Source organism: Alosa sapidissima, chromosome 10 (genome assembly GCF_018492685.1).
Source record: "Alosa sapidissima isolate fAloSap1 chromosome 10, fAloSap1.pri, whole genome shotgun sequence".
Lineage (NCBI taxonomy): Eukaryota > Metazoa > Chordata > Actinopteri > Clupeiformes > Clupeidae > Alosa > Alosa sapidissima.
The window spans coordinates 7808428-7828698 of NC_055966.1; the positions used below are offsets into that span (position 1 = coordinate 7808428).

Below are 20271 nucleotides of genomic sequence, written 5' to 3' on the forward strand. Positions count from 1 at the left end.
ATCTGTAGGCCTACATATCATAAAATTCTACACAATCAGAATAGCATACAAAAATAATTAACATATGCTACGATTCTATTCAGATATGCAGCAACAATTTATGGTAGATAGATAGATAGATAGATACTTTATTGATCCCCAGGGGAAATTCAAGGTCTTAGCAGCAGCAGCATACATACAACACAAACACATTCTTTAACAGCAGAAAGAGTAATTAAAGTATATAATATAAAAACACAACTAAGCAGTAAGGACAGTAGAAGATAAAGAATATGCTAAATATACTAAAATACAAATTATACTAACACTACAATATATAAAAATATACTAAAATACAAATTACAAAATACAAATTATACTAACACTTAATCTAAATCAATTCTAAAAACAGTATCCACATAGTGGTGATTAATAAATCAGAGGCGCTTGCAATGACTGAGGCAGGGACTGAGCCTGTGATTCTCTGTGCATAGTAAGGTATGGTAAGGTGCTCTAAGGTGCTCTGTGTGAATGAGTGTCATGGTGGTAGTGCAGTGGTGATAGTGGTCATGGTGATAGTGCAAATGAGTAAGTCAACAGTGCAACAATGCAGTAATAAAGTAAAGTCTATATATCTATATATTTAACTATTTAAGAAAATGTATAAGTGTGGCCACAGTTCGGCTGTGGCATGGAGGGGGGGGGGGGGGGGGGGGGTATGCATATGTGCTGATGTGCTAATATAGCACGCAAACAGTGAGGCATAAAGACAGTGGTACAAGTGGCTAGTGGACAGACAGTACCAAACATGGAGGGGGTGAAGAGGCAGACAGACTATGCAGAGAAGTCTATCTCTCCTCTTCCCTTAAGTGAGGCATTGAACAGTTCAATGGCCCTGGGGACAAATTACTTTCTCAGTCTGTCAGTTGTGCAAGGCAGTGAGCGAAGTCTCCAGCTGATCAGGCTCTTCTGCTTAACAATAGTGCTGTGGAGTGGGTGACACTCATTGTCCAAGATGTTGATCAGTTTGTTCAGGGTCCTTTTGTCAGATAGTGAAGTGATACACTCCAGTTCAGCTCCAACTACAGAGCCAGCTTTCCTTACCAGCCTGTCAATTCGCCCCACATCCTTCTTCCTTGTGCTTCCTCCCCAGCATACTACTGCATAGAAGAGGACGCTGGCAACAACAGACTGGTAGAACATCCTGAGGAGCTTACTGCACACATTGAAGGACCGCAGCCTCCTCAGGATGTACAGCCTGCTCTGCCCTTTCTTGTAGAGTGCGTCAGTGTTGGCTGACCAGTCCAGTTTATTGTCCAGGTGGAGACCCAGATACTTGTAGGTGCTAACCACCTCCACATTGACCCCATCAATGTGGACTGGTAGAAGAGTGGGCTTAGACCTGCGGAAATCCACCACCATCTCCTTGGTCTTTGAAGTGTTAAGTTGAAGATGATTGAGTTTGCACCATTGCACAAAGTCCTCCACCAGGCTCCTGTACTCCTCCTCCTGCCCGTTCCTGATACACCCCACAATTGCAGTATCATCAGAAAACTTCTGCATGTGGCATGACTCGGTGTTGTAGCAGAAGTCAGATGTGTACAGGGTGAACAGGACTGGAGAGAGCACAGTTCCCTGTGGCGCTCCGGTGCTGCAGATCACAGTGTCAGAGAGACAGTTCTTCAGTCTGACGAACTGTGGTCGCTCGGTCAGGTAATCTGTAATCCAGGTTACCAGGTGAGCGTCCACACCCATCTGCAAGAGCTTGTCTCCCAATCTGAGGGGCTGGATGGTGTTAAAAGCACTTGAGAAATCAAAGAACATGATTCTCACAGCACTTTTCCCCTTGTCCAGGTGGGAATGTGTCCTGTGTAGAAGATAAGTGATGGCATCGTCCACGCCCACTTTCTCCTGGTAAGCAAACTGTAACGGGTCTAGTGCATGGCGTACCTGGGGTCTGAGCATGCCTAAGACCAATCGCCCCATTGTCTTCATCACATGTGATGTAAGAGCGACAGGTCTGTAGTCATTAAGCTCACTAGGGTGTGGCTTCTTAGGACAGGGGTGAGACATGATGTCTTCCACAGTGTTGGAACTTGTCCAAGGCGTAGGCTCAAATTGAAGATGTGCTTCAGTGGCTCCCCCAGTTCAGCAGCACAGGCCTTGAGTAGCCTTGGGCACAGTCTGGGCACAGTCTGTCAGGCCCAGCTGCTTTATTAAGTTGGACTGTCACTTGATCTTTTGTAAGGGTGAGGGGTGTAGGGGGAGGGTAGGGGGAGGGGTGCATCTGGGATCTGTGTGTCTGATGGCTGTTGAGTCACCTCATTGTTCATGATCGCCATGTGGGGGAGGGGTGCAAAATCCTGTGATGGTGGGGGTACAATAGCCTGTGATGATGGAGGTGAGTGTTGCGCTGGTATTGAGGGGGTGTGAGGGTGGGGGCTGGGGGATGGTGGACAGACCACCGCCATTGGAGCTGGAGCAGGGCAGTCAAACCTGTTGTAGAAGTGGTTCAACTGGTTCGCCCTGTCCAGGTCCCCCTCCACAGAGCTGCTGTTCTTCTTCATCTTCAGGCCAGTGATAACCTTTATGCAGTCCCATGTCTCCTTCAAGTTGTTTTCCTGCAGCTTCTGTTCCACCTTCTTTCTGTAATCCTCCTTAGCTTCCTTCAGCTTGAATTTGAGTTCCCCTTGCACGCGCCTCAGCTCTGCCATGTCCCCCTCTCTGAACGCCATCTTTTTCCTGTTGAGAAGGGTCTTGACATTGCTGGCTTGTTGTTGGGAAAGCAGCGTACAGTTCTGGTGGGAACAACAATGTCCATGCAGAAGTTCAGGTAGTCAGTTGTGCACTGTGTGACCTCCTCCAAGTCCTCTCCATTCTGTAACACACTCCAGTCAGTACACTCGAAGCAGTCTCTCAGAGCCTCATCCACTTCGGGTGTCCACTTCCTGAAGGTGCGTGTGGGAACTGGTAGCCTCTGTACTTTGGGCTTGTACATTGGCTGGAGATGAATGAGGTTGTGGTCTGACTTTCCCAGTGGGGGGAGGGGGTTTGCACTGTATGCATCCCTCACGTTTGCATACATGAGGTCTATTGTCCTGTTTTTCCTTGTAGGGCAGTCAACATACTGGTAAAAATTTGTGAGTGTGGAATCCAGTGTTATGTGATTGAAGTCTGGATTGGTTATGGTTATGGGATTTGGCAGATGCTTTTGTCCAAAGGCACTTACAAATAAAACAATACAATAGTTAAATTAACAGTGAACAGTTTAAAAAAAACATTGGTAAGACTACATTAAGGTGAATAGCAAAACAATAATGCCAATGCAATCAATAGCCTAATGAAAATAAACAAATACAATAATATACTATAATATAATATACAATATACAATAACTCATAAGAAACGCTGGTAACACTTTACTTGAAAGTATCGACATAAGAGTGACATGACACTGTCCAACCCCTAACCATAACTCTAACTTGTTATGACAAAAACCAAATGTCACTTAATAACAGAAGCGTTATGTCATAAACATTTGACTTGTTTATGACACGTCAATGACAGTGTCATGTCACTCTTGTGTCGATACTCTCAAGTAAAGTGTAACCGAAATGCTTAATTAACTATGTGCATGCTAAACAGATATGCTTTAGGCCCTTCTTGAAAGACCCAAAACGGAGAGCACTGGGCAACTCCAACAAGGAACCACTGAGGAAAAGTCTTGAATTTGACCTAGCGTTTATGGCTGGTCGACACAACAGACAGTTAGGGATGTGCAGCTTGATCATAGAATTGAGATAGCACGGCGGAGCAGATCCAGCAAGTGTCCTATGGGCCAAGGTGAGAGATTTAAATTTAAATCTGGCCACTACAGGGAGCCAATGGCGAGAAACTAGAAGAGGAGTTACATGTGTCTTCTTTGAAGACCAGGCATGCTGCAGAAATGTACAATTGTGTAAATGTACAATTTACATAGAAGATGCTTCGGTGTTCCAACACCTATGCTAATTCATGAACTCCAAAGCCACTGACTGTTATGAAATGCATTTCTTTGGTTTGAACACCTTAAGGACAAACCAGGCGTAAATGCCATATAGCACAAGATCTCAAAAGCAAAACTAAATCCCTACAGTTGGCCTATGTGTCGGATCTGCTTCAAAGTGATATGGTCTCAACCTTGGACCATTCTACACCTTCCACCAAGTTTCATGGAAATTGTTAATAGTTTCAGCGTAAACTTAATCCAGCACAGAGATGGACGGACTGAAAACACAATGCTGCACCGAAGAAATAACCCAATGATGAATGTGCTGTGTTTTTGCGCTTTTATGTGACAGGACAGCAGAGAGATTGACAGGAAGTGAGTGAGCTATGTTTTAAGTGTTAGGTGTGGGAGTATTTACAGTATGTTATCTGTGGATGGCAGGTTTAGAGTATTAGGGTATAACAATGGCAAATGCTCAGTTCCAGAGGATTAATATAGCAATGGCAAATGCAGTTCCACAGGATTAGGGTATAAATGGCAAATGCTCAGTCTGCCCAGGTTCAACTTGGTTCTCTGGGGCAGTGCCAGAGTTGGAGCTGGCAGAGCAGCAGGAGTGAGCATGTGTGTTTGTGCATGCATGCACCCACACTTGTGCCATACAGTATGTATAGGCTTCCTTGAGGAACAATAAGGAACACAGGGTAAATAAGACACAGGGCAAAATAATCTTTATTGAACATTCAACTTTTTTAACATTTGGCACCTATCTTCATAATGCTGTCATAAATGTAGGCTTGACGGTACTGCTGACACTGTCTGCAAAAGTTCTTAGCTGGAAACAGACTGTAGGATTGGACCAAAGAGAAAAAAACAAGAGCAAGGAACATGTTTTATGACCTTGTGTCCTACTCCTATGTATGTACTGTACAGTTAAACATTTTATACATATTCGACTCCTAATATCTTAATATTCAAGGCAATTAGACATTACACAATACAGCTGCCTTCTGCCAAAAAATATTTGATCTAATAAGAAACCAAATATGATACAGTGTAGATAATAAGTGCTTTTAAATTATAAAATGTAGCTTCATACAATTATTACTACAAGTATGCAAACTGCAGTAAAAGTAAAGCTCTATTTCTTAAGCATACATGTCAATAAGTTATATTTCCTTTCTTTTAGCTGTTATGAACACTAACATATTGTCATTTAATCTGTTAGATATTGTTTTACTCTTATTTTTAGCTGGTATGTCAATCTGTTTAGGTCATGGACCAAAATTGCATAATTTGTTGGGACCAAATACATAAACAATACATTCAGATATTCAAATACAAGTACAAATATTCCCATTAAAATCTGGTTTGGCTTAAACGCAAACTAGTTACATCTTGTATTAGCTTAATTGCAGTAAAAGGTGCTTAAGGGTATAAACGCGTAAATTGGCTGTGGCCATAGTGTCTGTCCAAGCAGAGGATAGTGCAAAGGGAAAGGCACCACATCCAGAGGTGGCTGCAGGTATCCACTGACGCCAGCGAGTGCACTTCTTCCACGGCTGTTGACCTATGTCCATACATCCAGGGTGGACTTACATAGCACATTCTCCTCCCCAGGGGCGAGATGTTTGACCTGTGCATGTTCTGTCTTTTCTAGGGTCTTGCATTGGGATCCTGGTCATTTTACTCTACCTGGTCCATTGGTCCATTTTGAGCTGCCAGAGAGACTGCTGTGTTGTTTGTGGAGAACACAGTGCACATCCCCTTCCCCACCATTCTGTCCTCTTCCTCCTCCTCCTCAGCCCTCTGTTCTCTTGGCCTCCACCCTCATGTTCTGTCCTCCTCCTCCTCAGCCCTCTGTTCTCTTGGCCTCCGCCCTCATGCTCTTGTTGTCTGCTCCACACGGGGAGCTGGCGGGCGGCTGGGTGGATGGTTGGAGGCAGCTTGGAGGAGGCATGGTGGGGAGCCTCTCTGTGTTAGAGGAAAATAATTATACTGGGTATACTATGGCTACTACTATTACAGCTCCTGCTGCTGTTGCTACTATTACAAACTATTACTACTACGATTACTTTAAAAGTAGAGATACTGTACTACTTCTGCAACTAATATTATTTTAATTAATGAATTGATAACAACAACACACACACAAGGGTGGGCAGTAACGCGTTACAAGTAACGAACACGAGTAAAAAAGTATTTTTTTCGAGGAACATCAACTTTCCATATTCCTTTTTTAAAACTGTACCTCTACTCTTACTCAAGTACATTTTTTAACCAGTAATCTACTCTTTACTCCGCTACATTTTCAATTACCTTTCGTTATGAGTACAATTTTATTATCGGAGGAGAAAGTATCTTGAGGGAGAAAAGCGCACCCCTCGCTCGGTGCACAACAGCATGGGAGAAAAGAAACAGGGCTTCAGAATGCATTATTACGTTGCCCCGCGATTATAAAAGTAATGACTGACGTATGTAGAATCAGACCATGTTGTACCCTAATATATATCTAACAGCAAGGCAATGACGTCCTGCCAGCGGCTGCATCTTCTGGCGAGGCTGCCAGAAGTACTGTAGCAACGAGACGACAGGTATGACATGACAGAAACTTTAACCTATATTCATTTCTGACCAGCATCGTTCAACAATCACATTGGACAAGGAAAGTAGGCCTACAACTTCATTCACAAACAAAGCAAATGCACTGGAAATCAAGGACACAAGTTAGAAAATCCTAGCATTCGTTTATGGATCCTCAATGTTGTCAGTGCAGGACATCACAGAGACAGTCAGCTGAGAAAAAAAGATAGCCTACTCTGTCACTCTGTCCGAGTGGACATGCCTAAGCTATATGTAGCCTAAATATAGGTCTACCCATAATATAGCCATTGTTTTTAGGTTACATTGTCTGTATGGTTTATGGTTTATAGTTATTTACCTGATGAAGGTCTAAGACCGAAACGTTGTATTCAAAATAAATAATTGCTTGTGGAATGGTCAGTGTGCGGGATTCTTTCTAAGCTCCTGATTGTCTGTATGGTGAAATTATTACCAGACTTCTAGCAATGCAAAGTAGAAGAATCAACTGGCAACGGATTGGAAGTGACTGCTTTTCAATCTGTAGCCACTTTAATGCTTATTCTGGCTATGACAAGATAGCCTACAGAAGTGTGTCAAATAATGATGAATGATTAGCCTACAGAGGAGGAGAACAGCAAACAAGCAAAAAGGATAAAATATAAAAATGTAAAAAAAGTAACTTGTTACTTGAGTAATTTATTAACAGTCTTTTTTTACTTTTTCTAATTACACACTGCACTGTGTCAATGACGGAAAATAAGCCCTATTCCTCGGCAACATGTAAGTTGTGTACAGCTATAGTAAAGTAAAGAACACATCTGCTTTGGATGAGCATGAAAAGATGAAACACCCACTGCTACCAGCTAGCACTGACTGTAATGTCTGCACCAGCTAGCACTGGCATCAGCTAGCACTGGCAGTGATGTCTGCACCAGCTAGCACTGGCAGTGATGTCTGCACCAGCTAGCACTGCCAGTGATGTCTGCACCAGCTAGCACTGGCAGTGATGTCTGCACCAGCTAGCACTGCCAGTGATGTCTGCACCAGCTAGCACTGCCAGTGATGTCTGCACCAGCTAGCACTGGCAGTGATGTCTGCACCAGCTCTGTACCGCTATGTAGCGTTTACCAGCTCTGTACTGATACGTAATGACTAGTCCATAAGTCGTCAACTATTACAAATCAATCAATCAGTTGTTGTGAAACCCTTACAGACACACACACACACACACACACACACACACACACACACAGATACATCCATATTGCGTCATGTTTGTGCTGTCTTACTGTCTGTGCTGGGCTGGTGTTGCAGGAGCTTCCACACCACCATGTCCAGCCGTTTCTTCTGGGCCTCCATGCGGTCCAGAGCTGAGTGGAGAACCAGGGAGGATGGGAAGCACACCTCACCCCTCTGCTGTCCAGACAAGCACACACACACACACACACACACACACACACACATCCATATCAGCACCGAAACGCAGCTTACCTGTCCTACAGCCAAATAAAAAATAATTCTACCCAGTTAATGCACACACACACACACACACACACACACACACACACACACAGAGACAAATACTTGCTAACACAGACATATAGATGCACACGTTTATTCCCAAGCACAAACAAACACATAGAAACACACCCACACAAACACACAAATACCTGCAAATGCAGACAAACACACACACACACACACACACACACACACACACACACACACACACACACACACACACACACACACACACACTCTCTCTTAGTGCCAACGCACACGCACACACACACACACTCTCTCTCTCTCGTAGTGCCAACACATACTTGCCAACCTGTTGACATGTAGAGTGTGCTGAGTGTGTAACCCCTCTCCCAGGTCTCTCTTGCCCCTGGGTTTCTGCCATACTGGAGCTATTGCTGAAAAAGGTGCTGGTGTTAGTGGCGTTCACACAGGTCGGCTTCAGCACTTTTAACTGACCGGCCAGGTGGCAGCCGAGTCTGGGACGGATCTGGCCCACATCCAGCCCGCATCTCAGCCTGACCTGCTCCAGAGTCGGCTGCCTGCCGGGCAGGAAATGAAACACATTTTGCAGCAATAGTCCAGACAGACCTGATCATCTGACAGAACAGAATCAAGTTCCTGCCTGTGTCACACTCAGACTCAAGACTCTTTTCTTCTTCTGTGGTCTTAAAAAATGTTTTGTTGTAGAGCTCACTTGAAGGAAGCTGTTTTTTGGCAGTCAGTTCTGAGGTAGTGTCCTAGCCTGAACCCCCTACTTTGACTGACCTGTCCCTCCTTTCCCTGCTATTGTGTTTTTTACAACCCTTAACGGATTGTAAGCTATAATTCTGATGTGCCTGTTAAGGATGAGTATCTTGCAGCAGCTCACCGTGCCCTGCTCACACTGAACCATGGCCTCGTCCTCACTGTCCCGCTGGTCATTATGGTGACAGCTGCGTACGTTGGGGTCACAGTCGTGGGTGCCGGCGGTTGTCGTGTTGCTGGCGGCACCTGTCTCCGCATCGCTGAGCTGGATGGCAGCGTTGCGGCGAATGCTGTGGTACGCCCGGCGCAATCGGCACACATCACGACCCACCGCTGATTTCTTGCCATAGTATTTCTGTCGCAAAACAAATGATAAAAATTAACTCATGATCTCATTCTTTATGAGAATAAAAACTGTTTAGAATGAAAGACTCTGACATTCCAAAGTGTCTTAATCAATACTGAACTGAAGTTTAAACTGCATTGCCTAATCTGGAGTTTAAACTGCATTGCCTAATCTGGAGTTTCATGTTGCAATTTGCAGCATTTAAAAATGGCATGGCACAGAATGAATGAATGAACAGAGTGGTTTACCTTGTTCTCTGATGTTAACATAGAACATATGAATGAACAGAGTGGTTTACCTTGTTCTCTGATGTTAACATAGGACATATGCAACTTTGGTCTGTCAAAAAACATGCTCAAATGCTATTTTACAAGCCCATTTACAACCCTATAATAGTAATGGATCATTGTAATGGATCATTGTAGTAGATATCTAGCACCCCCTCATGGTTATCTGGCACCAACATGAATTAACTGAGCATTACACTGATTGGCTGTCTTGCAGCCAAAGACTGCTCACAATAGGCTCCGTCAACTTCTTGAGCAGGGCGGTCCTCAGAGGGATGGTTTGCATCACAGTCTGTTTTTGTTCAAATTGGCCCCTTTTTGGCAACTTCAAAGTCTGAGATTTCCATATGAAGGAGGGAACAACCGTGTTTCCTGGTCATGGTAGCTTTATGGCCATGCATCAAACAAAATCAAGGTAACCAAAAAACCAACCAAAACGGTAAAAACCGTTTTCCATTCTGCCATCCTTGAGTTTCATTCTGTACTTTACATAGATGCACAATGTTGTAAAATGATATATAGTAATAGAATATAATGTAATATAATAATATAATAGAATATAATGTAATATAATATAATAATAGAAGACAATGTAATATAATAAAATAATAGAATATAGTGTAATATAATAAAATAATAGAATATAATGTAATATAATAAAATAAAATAATAGAATGTAGTGTAATATAATAAAATAACAGCATATAATGTAATATAATAAAATAATAGAATATAGTGTAAATGTAAATATTGTCCAGCTGGAGGCGGTGACGTGAGCCTACCTCGGCGCTGATGAACACTCTGAGCATGTCCTTGTCAAACGCATCCAGGCTCCGGTACTGACCCGAGACTATCTGCCTCTTCATGGTGCTCAGGTCCAGAGGCTCCGACTCGCACTCGCCGCCCCGCAGCCTCCTGCTGAGAACGACACACACACACACACACACACACACACACACACACACCAGAGCACATCAATATCAAAATACACACAATGTAATGCAACTCTAATCTAATACAGAATGTTATAAACACACACACACACACACACACACACACACACACAAACCTTTTCCTTGCACGGAGATTAAGTAGAGGAGCAGCAAGGATATGACCAGCTGAGTCTAGAGAAAGAAAAAAAGTTCTACATTAAGAAAAAGAGAAACCTAAAAGAGACAACATTAAGGCCTCTGCACACCGGCGCCGACATGAGTGCGCTGTCACTTGCCACGCACATCAGAGCCGACATTTTTAACTGGCAAACACTGGATGAACAATGGATTTTATGGAACGGCGCCTTGAAAATAGAACTGAATCCTAATCTACATGGCGGTGGTGTATTGAGAACATGAAGGTCGAAGGCGGAGTGCACCACACTCAGGCCAGCACTGGTGTGCGTTGGCCTTTACTAATAACCCATGGAACCCAGGAAGTGCTGGGTATGATTACTAATAACATATAGGAAGTGCTGGGCATGATTACTAATAACCTATAGAAAGGGCTAAGCATGATTACTAATAACCTATAGAAAGGGCTGGGCATGATTACTAATAACCTATAGAAAGGGCTGGGCATGATTACTAATAACCTATAGGAAGTGCTGGGCATGATTACTAATAACCTATAGAAAGGGCTGGGCATGATTACTAATAACCTATAGGAAGTGCTGGGCATGATTACTAATAACCTATAGGAAGTGCTGGGAATGATTAACTTTGAGTATGTCTGTCTTCACAGGATCCAGAGAGCATTGACAACATGAACCTTCTTATCTCTGTCAGGGCTTACTTCGGTACAGTAGCACAACTGTGGCAGAGGCACTGAGTGTGTGAGATTTATCAACCGTCTTCAACTCAATCAGATCAGCACAATCAGTAGCCTTCACGGGTTCAGCTCAGCTTGATTAACCCAAATACTTGCCCAACGTCACTGGCAGCCAATCCACTCCAACGACAAGTTCAAAGAGCTCCTCCTGACTTACAGCCTTAAATGGCCAAAGCCCCTAGCAATCTGAGTGACCTCATCACCAATACAACCATACTCCACGTCCCATCCACATACCTCTGGATGATGGGAAATAAAGCCTTCTGTTGTTTTCCCCTCATGCCTCTCTCAGAACTGTCCCTTCATCTGTCCCTTGAGGCCTTTAAAACAGACAGGCTTTCCCTTCAGCCGTCTGTTATTTTAGATCTCTATTAATTTCACTTCAGTGTTTCCCATACATTGACTTATTTGTGGCGGCCCACCACAATATCAACACTGACCACCACACAATGATTTTCTATGTTGTACTAGCAGCTACTTAAATTGGATGAAATCCTTTCATTGCAGAGCTATGTGCACCTTTGCACAGCCTCTCCTTGTGTCTCTGTCCCTCAACAAACCTGCATGCCCGTTTAAAGAAAACATTACAAATCCTGTAAGGATTGTTGTTGTCATAGAAGACGACTGGCTAAACCGTGATTAATTCCGGTTAGCATCATAACCTTGCACAAATTTGTTCAAAACTGTGAACACCCCCGTCACCTACCACCACAAATAGAATTCAGAAACACTGCACTTCATTTAAGCTTATTCATCTCATAGTGTTATTGCTGGGCTTGTACACAGTGCTCCATGAGTGAAGCATTTTGATATCTGTCTCTGCAGATGAGAAGCATTTTATTAGTGCTATTTTATTACTGTTATTGATCTAGACTTGATTTGCATATGATGGTGTGGTTTGACCAAGGTGATAGTACATCACATGCACATGCAGCTTTTTACCAGCCCAGAGGAAAGAAAATGTTAAAATGAAAGCTCCTCTCTTTCTCAGTTGTTTCTCCTAGACAATAATGAGATCACAGTGATATAAAAATGAGATTATTGCTTTTGTCTCCCGCTTCTCAGGTTTGTCTCTGGAGCAAAAGAGTTAAGTTATCTCAGTGTAGACTCCCTTTAAAATACAAATGAGATCTCATCAATATTTTAAATAATGCTCAGTGTTGTCTAATTTATACATCTCATATTTTACTCAGGCTGATCCACCAGAGAGCTCTCTCTGTAAACTCATGCAATTCTCATTTCAGATCTTTTTGGTAAATCTCAGATTAGGCTCCATCAGTTCTGTAAAAGAGATCTCTTCACAAGCTTGAACCGTTCTCATTCTAGTCATCTCAGTTTAGTCCTTTTTTGATTTACAAAAGAGATCACAGCAAAGGCTTATACAATACTCAGACTTGCTCAATTTATATATCTCATATTTTACTCAGGCTTATCCATCAGAGAGCTCTCTAAGTGAACTAATGTAATGCTCATCCAGAACTATTTGTTTTATAAATTAGTCTGATCTGTAAGAGCTCTAGCTGTTGTACAACAATTTTCATTGGCTTATTTGTTTTAATTGCACATATTTTCAAGTTCACATTTGCAAACAGTAGGCCTAACCATGTGATGTGACCACCACACATGACGATGCTCTGACAGACCTCTGAAGTTCGCCTACAAAAAAGCTACCATCTATGCCCATATAAGGAGATCACCTGTTAAATTCTCGCGGGAGACGACGAAATCGGAGACGCAGACATTTTCCTGAACACACTTTTGTCTTCAACCTTCGAGTAGATATTATAATCAATGGTACGTGAAGGCGGCACAATTACATTTTTGCTACCCCAGAGCTAACTTGCGACTTGTTAGCAAGTTAGAGAAATCAAGTTAGACTCCAGAGGTCTATGATGGTCGGACGTGACAAACTCGTGTGCAGAAGACTCCTACCAGAAAATGCAGTCTAGATTTGGCGCCCAGTGAAACCAAGTGAAACGGTGTGTGGGAAGGATTGTGCAGAACTTGCCACCACGAAAACTCAGAGAAGGTACATTAACATTTTAGTAATTTGCTAACGTTCTTGCATATTTTTAGACTCAATATATCATTGAACAACCTGATGAAGCGGCACAGAAAGTTAGCTAGCTAGTTAATGTTAGCTACTTGTAAGTTACATCACTGGCTGTGCCGCCTGTATATAAAGCTAACGTTAGACAATTTAACATTGCTAGCTTACTTTGCCTTATACAGCTTTAGTCTGTATGTTTTGAATGGTGTTAAGCCATGCTGTAGGCAAAATGCACGGAATTTTAAAATGTCTTTGGGATGTCAGTCAAGATGACGAAGCTAACGTTATTTTAGCTAAGCTAAAAGCTAACGTTATTGCCACTGTCACTGTCACTGCCACGTTAGTTCCAGCTCAATTCCACTGAAAAGAGGCCGGCAGCTCTGGAAGACTACGCTAGACTATCAGATCAAATTGCTGAACAAACAGCGTACCAAAATGGTAAGTATATTTTTCCCCACAATATGTTCTCACTTTTGTTTAACCTGCTATAAATTACAGCATATTGTAACAGGAGTGAAAGGGCATTCTTGTAACCCAGGTAAACTAGGAAGTAGCGTTGCTGCGGTCGAGGGATCGTGAAATAGGCAAGTCAGCATCTGCAGTCATGAATAACTTACCAGTCAACATTTCTTTTGCAATTAATAGAATCTGTAGCATGCAAATCAAACCAGCTATTAGCCTAATATAAAACCATGATATATCTAGGTATGGTGAAGGGTATGTGATGTGGGGCTATCTATCTATCTTTTAATTACAAAGGCCAAGGGAACTTTATCAGGATGCATAGTATCCTGAGTCCATTCAATAACTGGCCTTTAAAAATAAAAATCTGCCTGCCTCTATGGGATTTTAACATAGGGGGTTCCTTACTTATGCCCCCTGTATTTTAAGGAATAACATTTATTAATTTACGATACCTGGTTCATTCACAAAGAATATTGGTGTGTTTAAAGGTTGGATTTTTTCCTTATTTTTTAATTGAGGCATTAAGATCAATTTCCAACAGATGATTTATTGTATTCCTCTGGTTGTCTTAACTTATGCACAGTTGATGGTTTTATAAAGACACCCCTACACCAATAAATAGTTCATGTAGACTGTCACACAATGGTAAGTGGAACATTGGCCACAGCTTGTAACAACTTCATTTTTTACCATTCTTTGCGTAGGGATGTGTACACAAGGATGTGTAACCTTGTGTAACTTTGTGTAACTTGGGAATTACAACAGAAAGGAACACGTTTCAGCTAATCAAAATCAATGACTGAAACTGTCAGTTTCAGAGCTATTATTACCACACTGATAGATTGATTTTGCTTTTTATTTGCAGCCTACGTTATGCACTGTGGAATGCTCTGCGAATGGACAGCTGTGGAATCCGCAAAGGTCAAGAAGGCTTTTGTTACGAGGGCTGGAGGTTCCAAAACATCCATGAAGCTGGGGTAATTTTCTCTTATTTTAAATGATTTCCAATTGTGGTGAGCATTATTGGTGGGCTTTTTATAAAGGGTAGGCCTCTATTGCACTAAAATTATTCAACCTTTATACAGTTAACATCAAACTGTGTAGCTACGAAAGCTACAAAATCACATTGTCATAGAAATGATAGAGGCGAAATTTCCACTAGGTATTATGAAGATATTTTACAGATGGGCTGAACATACATCAAAAGTAAAAAAAATGACATGGCCAAAATGATTAACTCACCAACAATATTTGTTGTATGGTGTATACCAGGGATCACCAAATGGCGGACCGCGATCCGAGTCCGGACCGTGACGTGATCCTATCCGGACCCAGACCATAGCCTAATTTAGATTTTCACGTAAGATTTCAAAGCTGCGCTAAATGTTTCGTTGGTTAGGATAACAGCATTTACTTCAGGAGCTTCAGGAACCATCATTTCGCTTGCTGCTACTCAGCCAGTGAAATCTGTGAATTCTGATAAAGTCGAGTCAGTGAGTAAAGTAGCCTACTATGGGGAAGAGACTGATAGCCTGAAACGAGCGAGGAGAGGAGACGGGACGAGAAACAATCAGATGGATATCAAAGTTAACGATAAGTAAGTTATTTTCAAATCATCGATTGCTCAAAGAGGAGGAAGCTAGACAGCGAGAACAGAGCTTTATATAACGATACGGGGGCAATACCACGCAAAATTGTCACGTCCGTAACGCCAACTAGGCTAAATATGGATGTGACAGGTTTGGGCAGAATTGCCCTGGACCTCTTCTATTCTGAGACAGGCGATTTTTAAAAGCGCCAATTTGAAGCACCTCTACTAGACAAAGCATATTGAGCAAGCATAGGGTAGGCTAGGCCCATTCAACAGTGAACTGAGACCACAGAATATTTTATGATTTAAGAAGGCAATATGATTGATCCACCACAATCTAGTTAAGCCGACATGCATTCACTGCTCAACAACGTGATGTTCCTGGGTTTCCAGGATTTCGGGTCAACATAAAAAAAAACTAAAAAAATTAAATTAAACTTGCTGATTAATGGGTTCAAGGAACCAGCCTTGTCTCAGCTCAAATTTTATTTTAAGTTCACGTTAAGATCTTTAAAATAGCCAAGGCTACTCAGTTTTTCTCCCCAATCACTCTTATCTTGCCTTATTTCTCCTCATTTCGAATGTTGCCTTTTAGGCTACTTATTTTATTTCACATTAAACATTAGGCCTAGGCCTACAATCTTCTTGAATTTCCCCTTGGGGATCAATAAAGTATCTATCTATCTATCTATCTATCTATCTACAACTAGGCTCCATCCATCCATCCTAATATTATATATACACAGTGGCGATTCTAGACATTTTTAACAAGGGTGGCACTAGTGAGGCACTGATTCAAGGGTGGCATGAGGCAAAACATCCAGATAAACAGAAACAGGCTCAAGATGTGAAATTAGCACAAATACATTAGGGAAACCAGATGCAAACACCATACTCATAAATTGAAGGACAAAAAAACACAAATACCTTACTCTCACATAAAATGTCTTTGTATTTGAATAAAATTTAATACAAACATATTAAAGTTAATTATCTAAGTTGTCTGTCACTGGGCTGTGCTGTTCTAAAACAAATTCCATCATGGGGACATTAAAATATAATCAATTTTATTATATTACTTTAAATGAAGATATACAAAATATACTCATCCAAGACATTTCCCCCACTCTATGGCCATCTATTTTTGTAGCTGTTACAATAATTTGACCTGCTTTTTTGTCTATTTGTTTATTTTCTCAAGAAACTTGAGGTTGGTATGAAGGAGTCTATTGTGTATGTGAGCAATTTCATCTTCCTGAATCTCAATATTATGATAACAACAAGTCTGGGCAAATTATTAATTAAATTTTCACGTGGGGTAACTAACTGGTTCCATGTCTTCCGATTAGATGATTAATCATCAGTGGTGCACATGGTGCAACTTCTTGCAGGGCAACCACATAACCGGTTCCATGTGTTTGAATTGGATGACTTCCATGTGTTTGAATTGGATGACTAAAGTTCTCAAGAAACTTATCTACCTGAATCTCAATATTCTGATCACAACAACTCTGGGCAAATTACAAGTCAGCACCAGTGCTGCATTCATTGTTTTGCACTTTTATAATCACATCACCAAAAGTAGGTTATTGGTTTTACCAAAATAATTTGGCACTATTTTTAAACTACAAACCTATAAAGTATTTTGATACAAAATATGATGCCATTTTTTTCCAACTAAATAAAATAAAAATGACCACATACTATTTTGTATTTTACATACATGTATCAGACATACTGCCTATCCCTGGCTGTTGGCTGCAGCAACTCAAGCTAGGTAGTACTGATTGTTTTGTGTTTGTTTTGTGTTTATGTTAGTTTTGATCCAATTTGACAGCTTTGCTATGTTGCCCACCCAAAATTTCTACCAGCCCACCCAAATATAGTAGCCTAGCCTAGGTTAGAACCAGCCCTGCCCTGCATGGAGACATATTTTACGATAATAATGGAGAAAATGTTAGCAAAACTTTAGGTTTTTGTTAACGGAATCTCCCGACCCTCATTCATCTATTTGCGCAACAGCCCACATTCTGCCTTCAATCCAGCGAGACAAGTGAAATAAATGTTTTTTTTTTTTTAAAGCTGTCATCGTCATAGGCACGATATTTAGGGTACCTCTGTTAAGCCTACACAAAGTTGCGTATTAAGGAGTATTTCCTGATCGGGGAAACCTTTCGTTCCGCAGTTCAATTGTGCCGCAGGCCAATAAAGGCAAGTGTGTTTGCCACTTACATTTCTGACGTCTGACACTTCACACTGCTGCAAGTGCATCAAGAAAGGTCCTGCCTTACACCATGTTAATGGCCAATCGTAGACTAGGATTTGGGGTGGCACCTGGGGTGGCCAATCGAATCTCAAGGGTGGCCTGTGCCACCCGGAGCCACCCCTCTGGCTCCGCCCCTGTATATATATTATACATACATACATACATATACATAGCCTAAACATTATGATGCTCCGGACCTTTGCTTGAGGAAATTTTCCGTAACGACCTCGCTGAAGATTAATTGAATACCCCTGGTGTATACTGTATTTTCTGTATTTTGTTTTTGTTCTTGACAATTGTCAGTGTCTCTTGAGTGATCAGAGCTAAATGTTTTAGGCTAATTTAGATGTAATATTGAGTCATTGTCTTTGATTTACCAGATTGACCCTAAAGCACTCCTTGTTTACAAATCACTTAAAGGACAAATCCGGTATGAATTGATCCATAGCTCTTGTTGGAAATCACTGTGTGCTGTTCATAGGAAAAAGAAAATGTGGCACAGCCAATTCTGAGTTATGGACAGGGAAGTATAGCCCAGAGCCGTATAGAAGTACTTTTGGTATTCCTGACATAATGCAGGGTAGCCGCGGGGTCTTAAAAGTCTTTAAACGGTCTTAAATGTCATGTTCCTTAATTAAGGTCTAAAAAAGTCTTAAATTCCGTTGCCAAAGTCTTAATTTTTTAAACGAAGGTCTTCAATTTTAATTATACTAGCCTGCAAGCAAGGTGAAATGGGGGAAAAAACTAGCCTGGCGGGCCATCCTATATCATTGAAATGTATAGTCTGGAATCGAGCCATTCACCTCGCTTAATCCAAGGGGCGGGCAGAGAATTGTCTTTCAAACTGCCTAGGCATGCAATAGGCCAGCGCTACGACCATATCCGTATCCGGTCGGCAAAACGGCAAATACATCCTTCTTCGAAAGGAATGACTTAAGTGCATTGTGTTGCTCAACTTTCAAAGAAAAGCACAAGTCCAACTCCTCCAAAGTTGACGCCAACGCCGATTCAAACAACCGCTCATCGTTTGCCATAGCCACCTTCCTTGTTGTTCACTGTCGCAGGACTGTCGCCATCCTGTTAAGCCTGCCTTAAGACTCTCTAACAAAATAGAGCGCTGTGATTGGATGACGTCCACGGCGTCAGCCAATAGAAATCCCTATGGTTTGATACTAGACGTACAGGCTGAGCAAATTAATTTGCCGCCGCTAGGGTGCGTCTAGATTTCTAGGCTAGGAAAAAACAACAACAATGTGAAAATTCAACAGGGGGTTGATTAACGTCAGAGATCGTCTAATTTAGTGTTGCACGGTGCACCGATACTACAAAAGTGTTGCAATAGCTATTAGCAGTTGTCACAATACCTAATTTTATTAGTATCAATACTTTTAAGAATGGCCGTGTTCTTGTTTGTGTGCACAAGGCATATTAGGATATGCGCAAACAATACTTTGGGTTTTCGCACCGGCAGCAATGAATCAACATAATCAGTCGCAAGGAGAGGACAGCACATCATGGGGAAGTGTTGTTTTAATTGTCATTATGGATTTGATCTGGTGTTTTACAACCGCATAATGGGTGTGATGTAGGTCTTAATTTTCATGTAAGTGGTCTTAAAAAAAGTCTTATTTGGGGTGGTCAAACCTGGGGAAACCCTGTAATGGAAAGAAGATACCGAAGGCTTTTTTGCCATATTGAGTCAGCTTTACTTTCTTGTCCATAACTTGTCTAGGTTATGACACATTTTATTGTTCTTTGTCCTTTGGACAGTGCCTGGTGAGCTCGAATAACAAGGCTTTGAATCAGTTTACACCAGATTTGCCCTTCAATGAGACTGTGCGACATGTTCCAGCAATACTCATCACTTAAACCTCACTGATCACAGGAGAAATGTTCCTGTTGAAACCCACTATCAGAACTAAACAAGGCAACGCTGCATTTAGTTGTTATGCGTTCTGACTATGGAGCCAGCTCCCAGATGACAAAAAAAATTGCCCAAATTACTTTTTTGACATCAGGACTCTGAACTAAACTATTTTCAGATGCCCATTTTTTTTTACACTGAATAGGGTTAGTCCAACCAAAACAAGGTTTTGCCTAGTGGTAAGCTGGATAGGGGTTAATCCTAGTCTGACAAAACAGTTTACTCACTAGATGAGGTGAGGGAATTCAACAAACTTGTTTAAGCTTGACAAATATATCAATACAATCTGTTTTTCAATTGGGCAACATATAGCAAATGTGAGTGGTAGCTATCACATCCCCCATTCTGTGTTTAAGTGATTAATAAGGTGTGTCTGATCTTTGTGCTGTATCAAAATTCCCACCGTTATGAAAGCAGACGGTCAAACAAATGTCTTACTTTGTATTTTTGAGTGGCTCACAAACTAACAATGTTCTATTTTCTGCTCTTCTCTCCCTCCTCCCTTTGGTTGGTTCCACCACCAGGATAAAAGACGCAGATTGACCAGCCCACGCTTTCATCCACCATTGTACACAGTATGGCACGCTTTGGCACAAGTTCAGTTTGCTTATGTTATTGTTTATTAGTTCATTTCTCTATGTTGTATGATTTATAGATAGACTTAAATTGTCATTGTGCAGTTGGTCCGTCAAAGCAATTTGCT

At 41.6% G+C, this 20271-nt stretch overlaps 1 protein-coding gene and 1 long non-coding RNA gene across 14 annotated transcripts in view; one reads left to right on the forward strand and one right to left on the reverse strand.

Moving 5' to 3' along the window:
* Positions 1-4277: 4277 nt before the first annotated feature.
* On the forward strand, positions 4278-20155 carry LOC121720143. Of its 2 annotated transcripts, none has more exons than XR_006034456.1 (3): positions 4278-4289; positions 14653-14764; positions 20093-20155. It is a non-coding gene; the product is annotated as an uncharacterized LOC121720143 (long non-coding RNA). The 2 variants fall into 2 exon arrangements; XR_006034455.1 differs by lacking the exon at positions 4278-4289 and adding an exon at positions 13713-13760.
* LOC121720114 (histone-lysine N-methyltransferase ASH1L-like) overlaps positions 4679-20271 on the reverse strand; it is a 44400-nt gene continuing 28807 nt past the window's right edge. For 5 of the 12 annotated variants that reach the window (XM_042105984.1, XM_042105990.1, XM_042105989.1 and 2 more), the window contains exons 17-21: positions 10518-10572; positions 10231-10366; positions 8940-9170; positions 7837-7963; positions 4679-5938 (exon numbers count right to left, since the gene is read on the reverse strand). In XM_042105984.1, the coding sequence (XP_041961918.1) occupies positions 5817-5938; positions 7837-7963; positions 8940-9170; positions 10231-10366; positions 10518-10572 (671 nt within the window). In that variant the 3' untranslated portion in view covers positions 4679-5816. The other 7 variants (XM_042105987.1, XM_042105986.1, XR_006034450.1 and 4 more) reach the window with 7 other exon arrangements.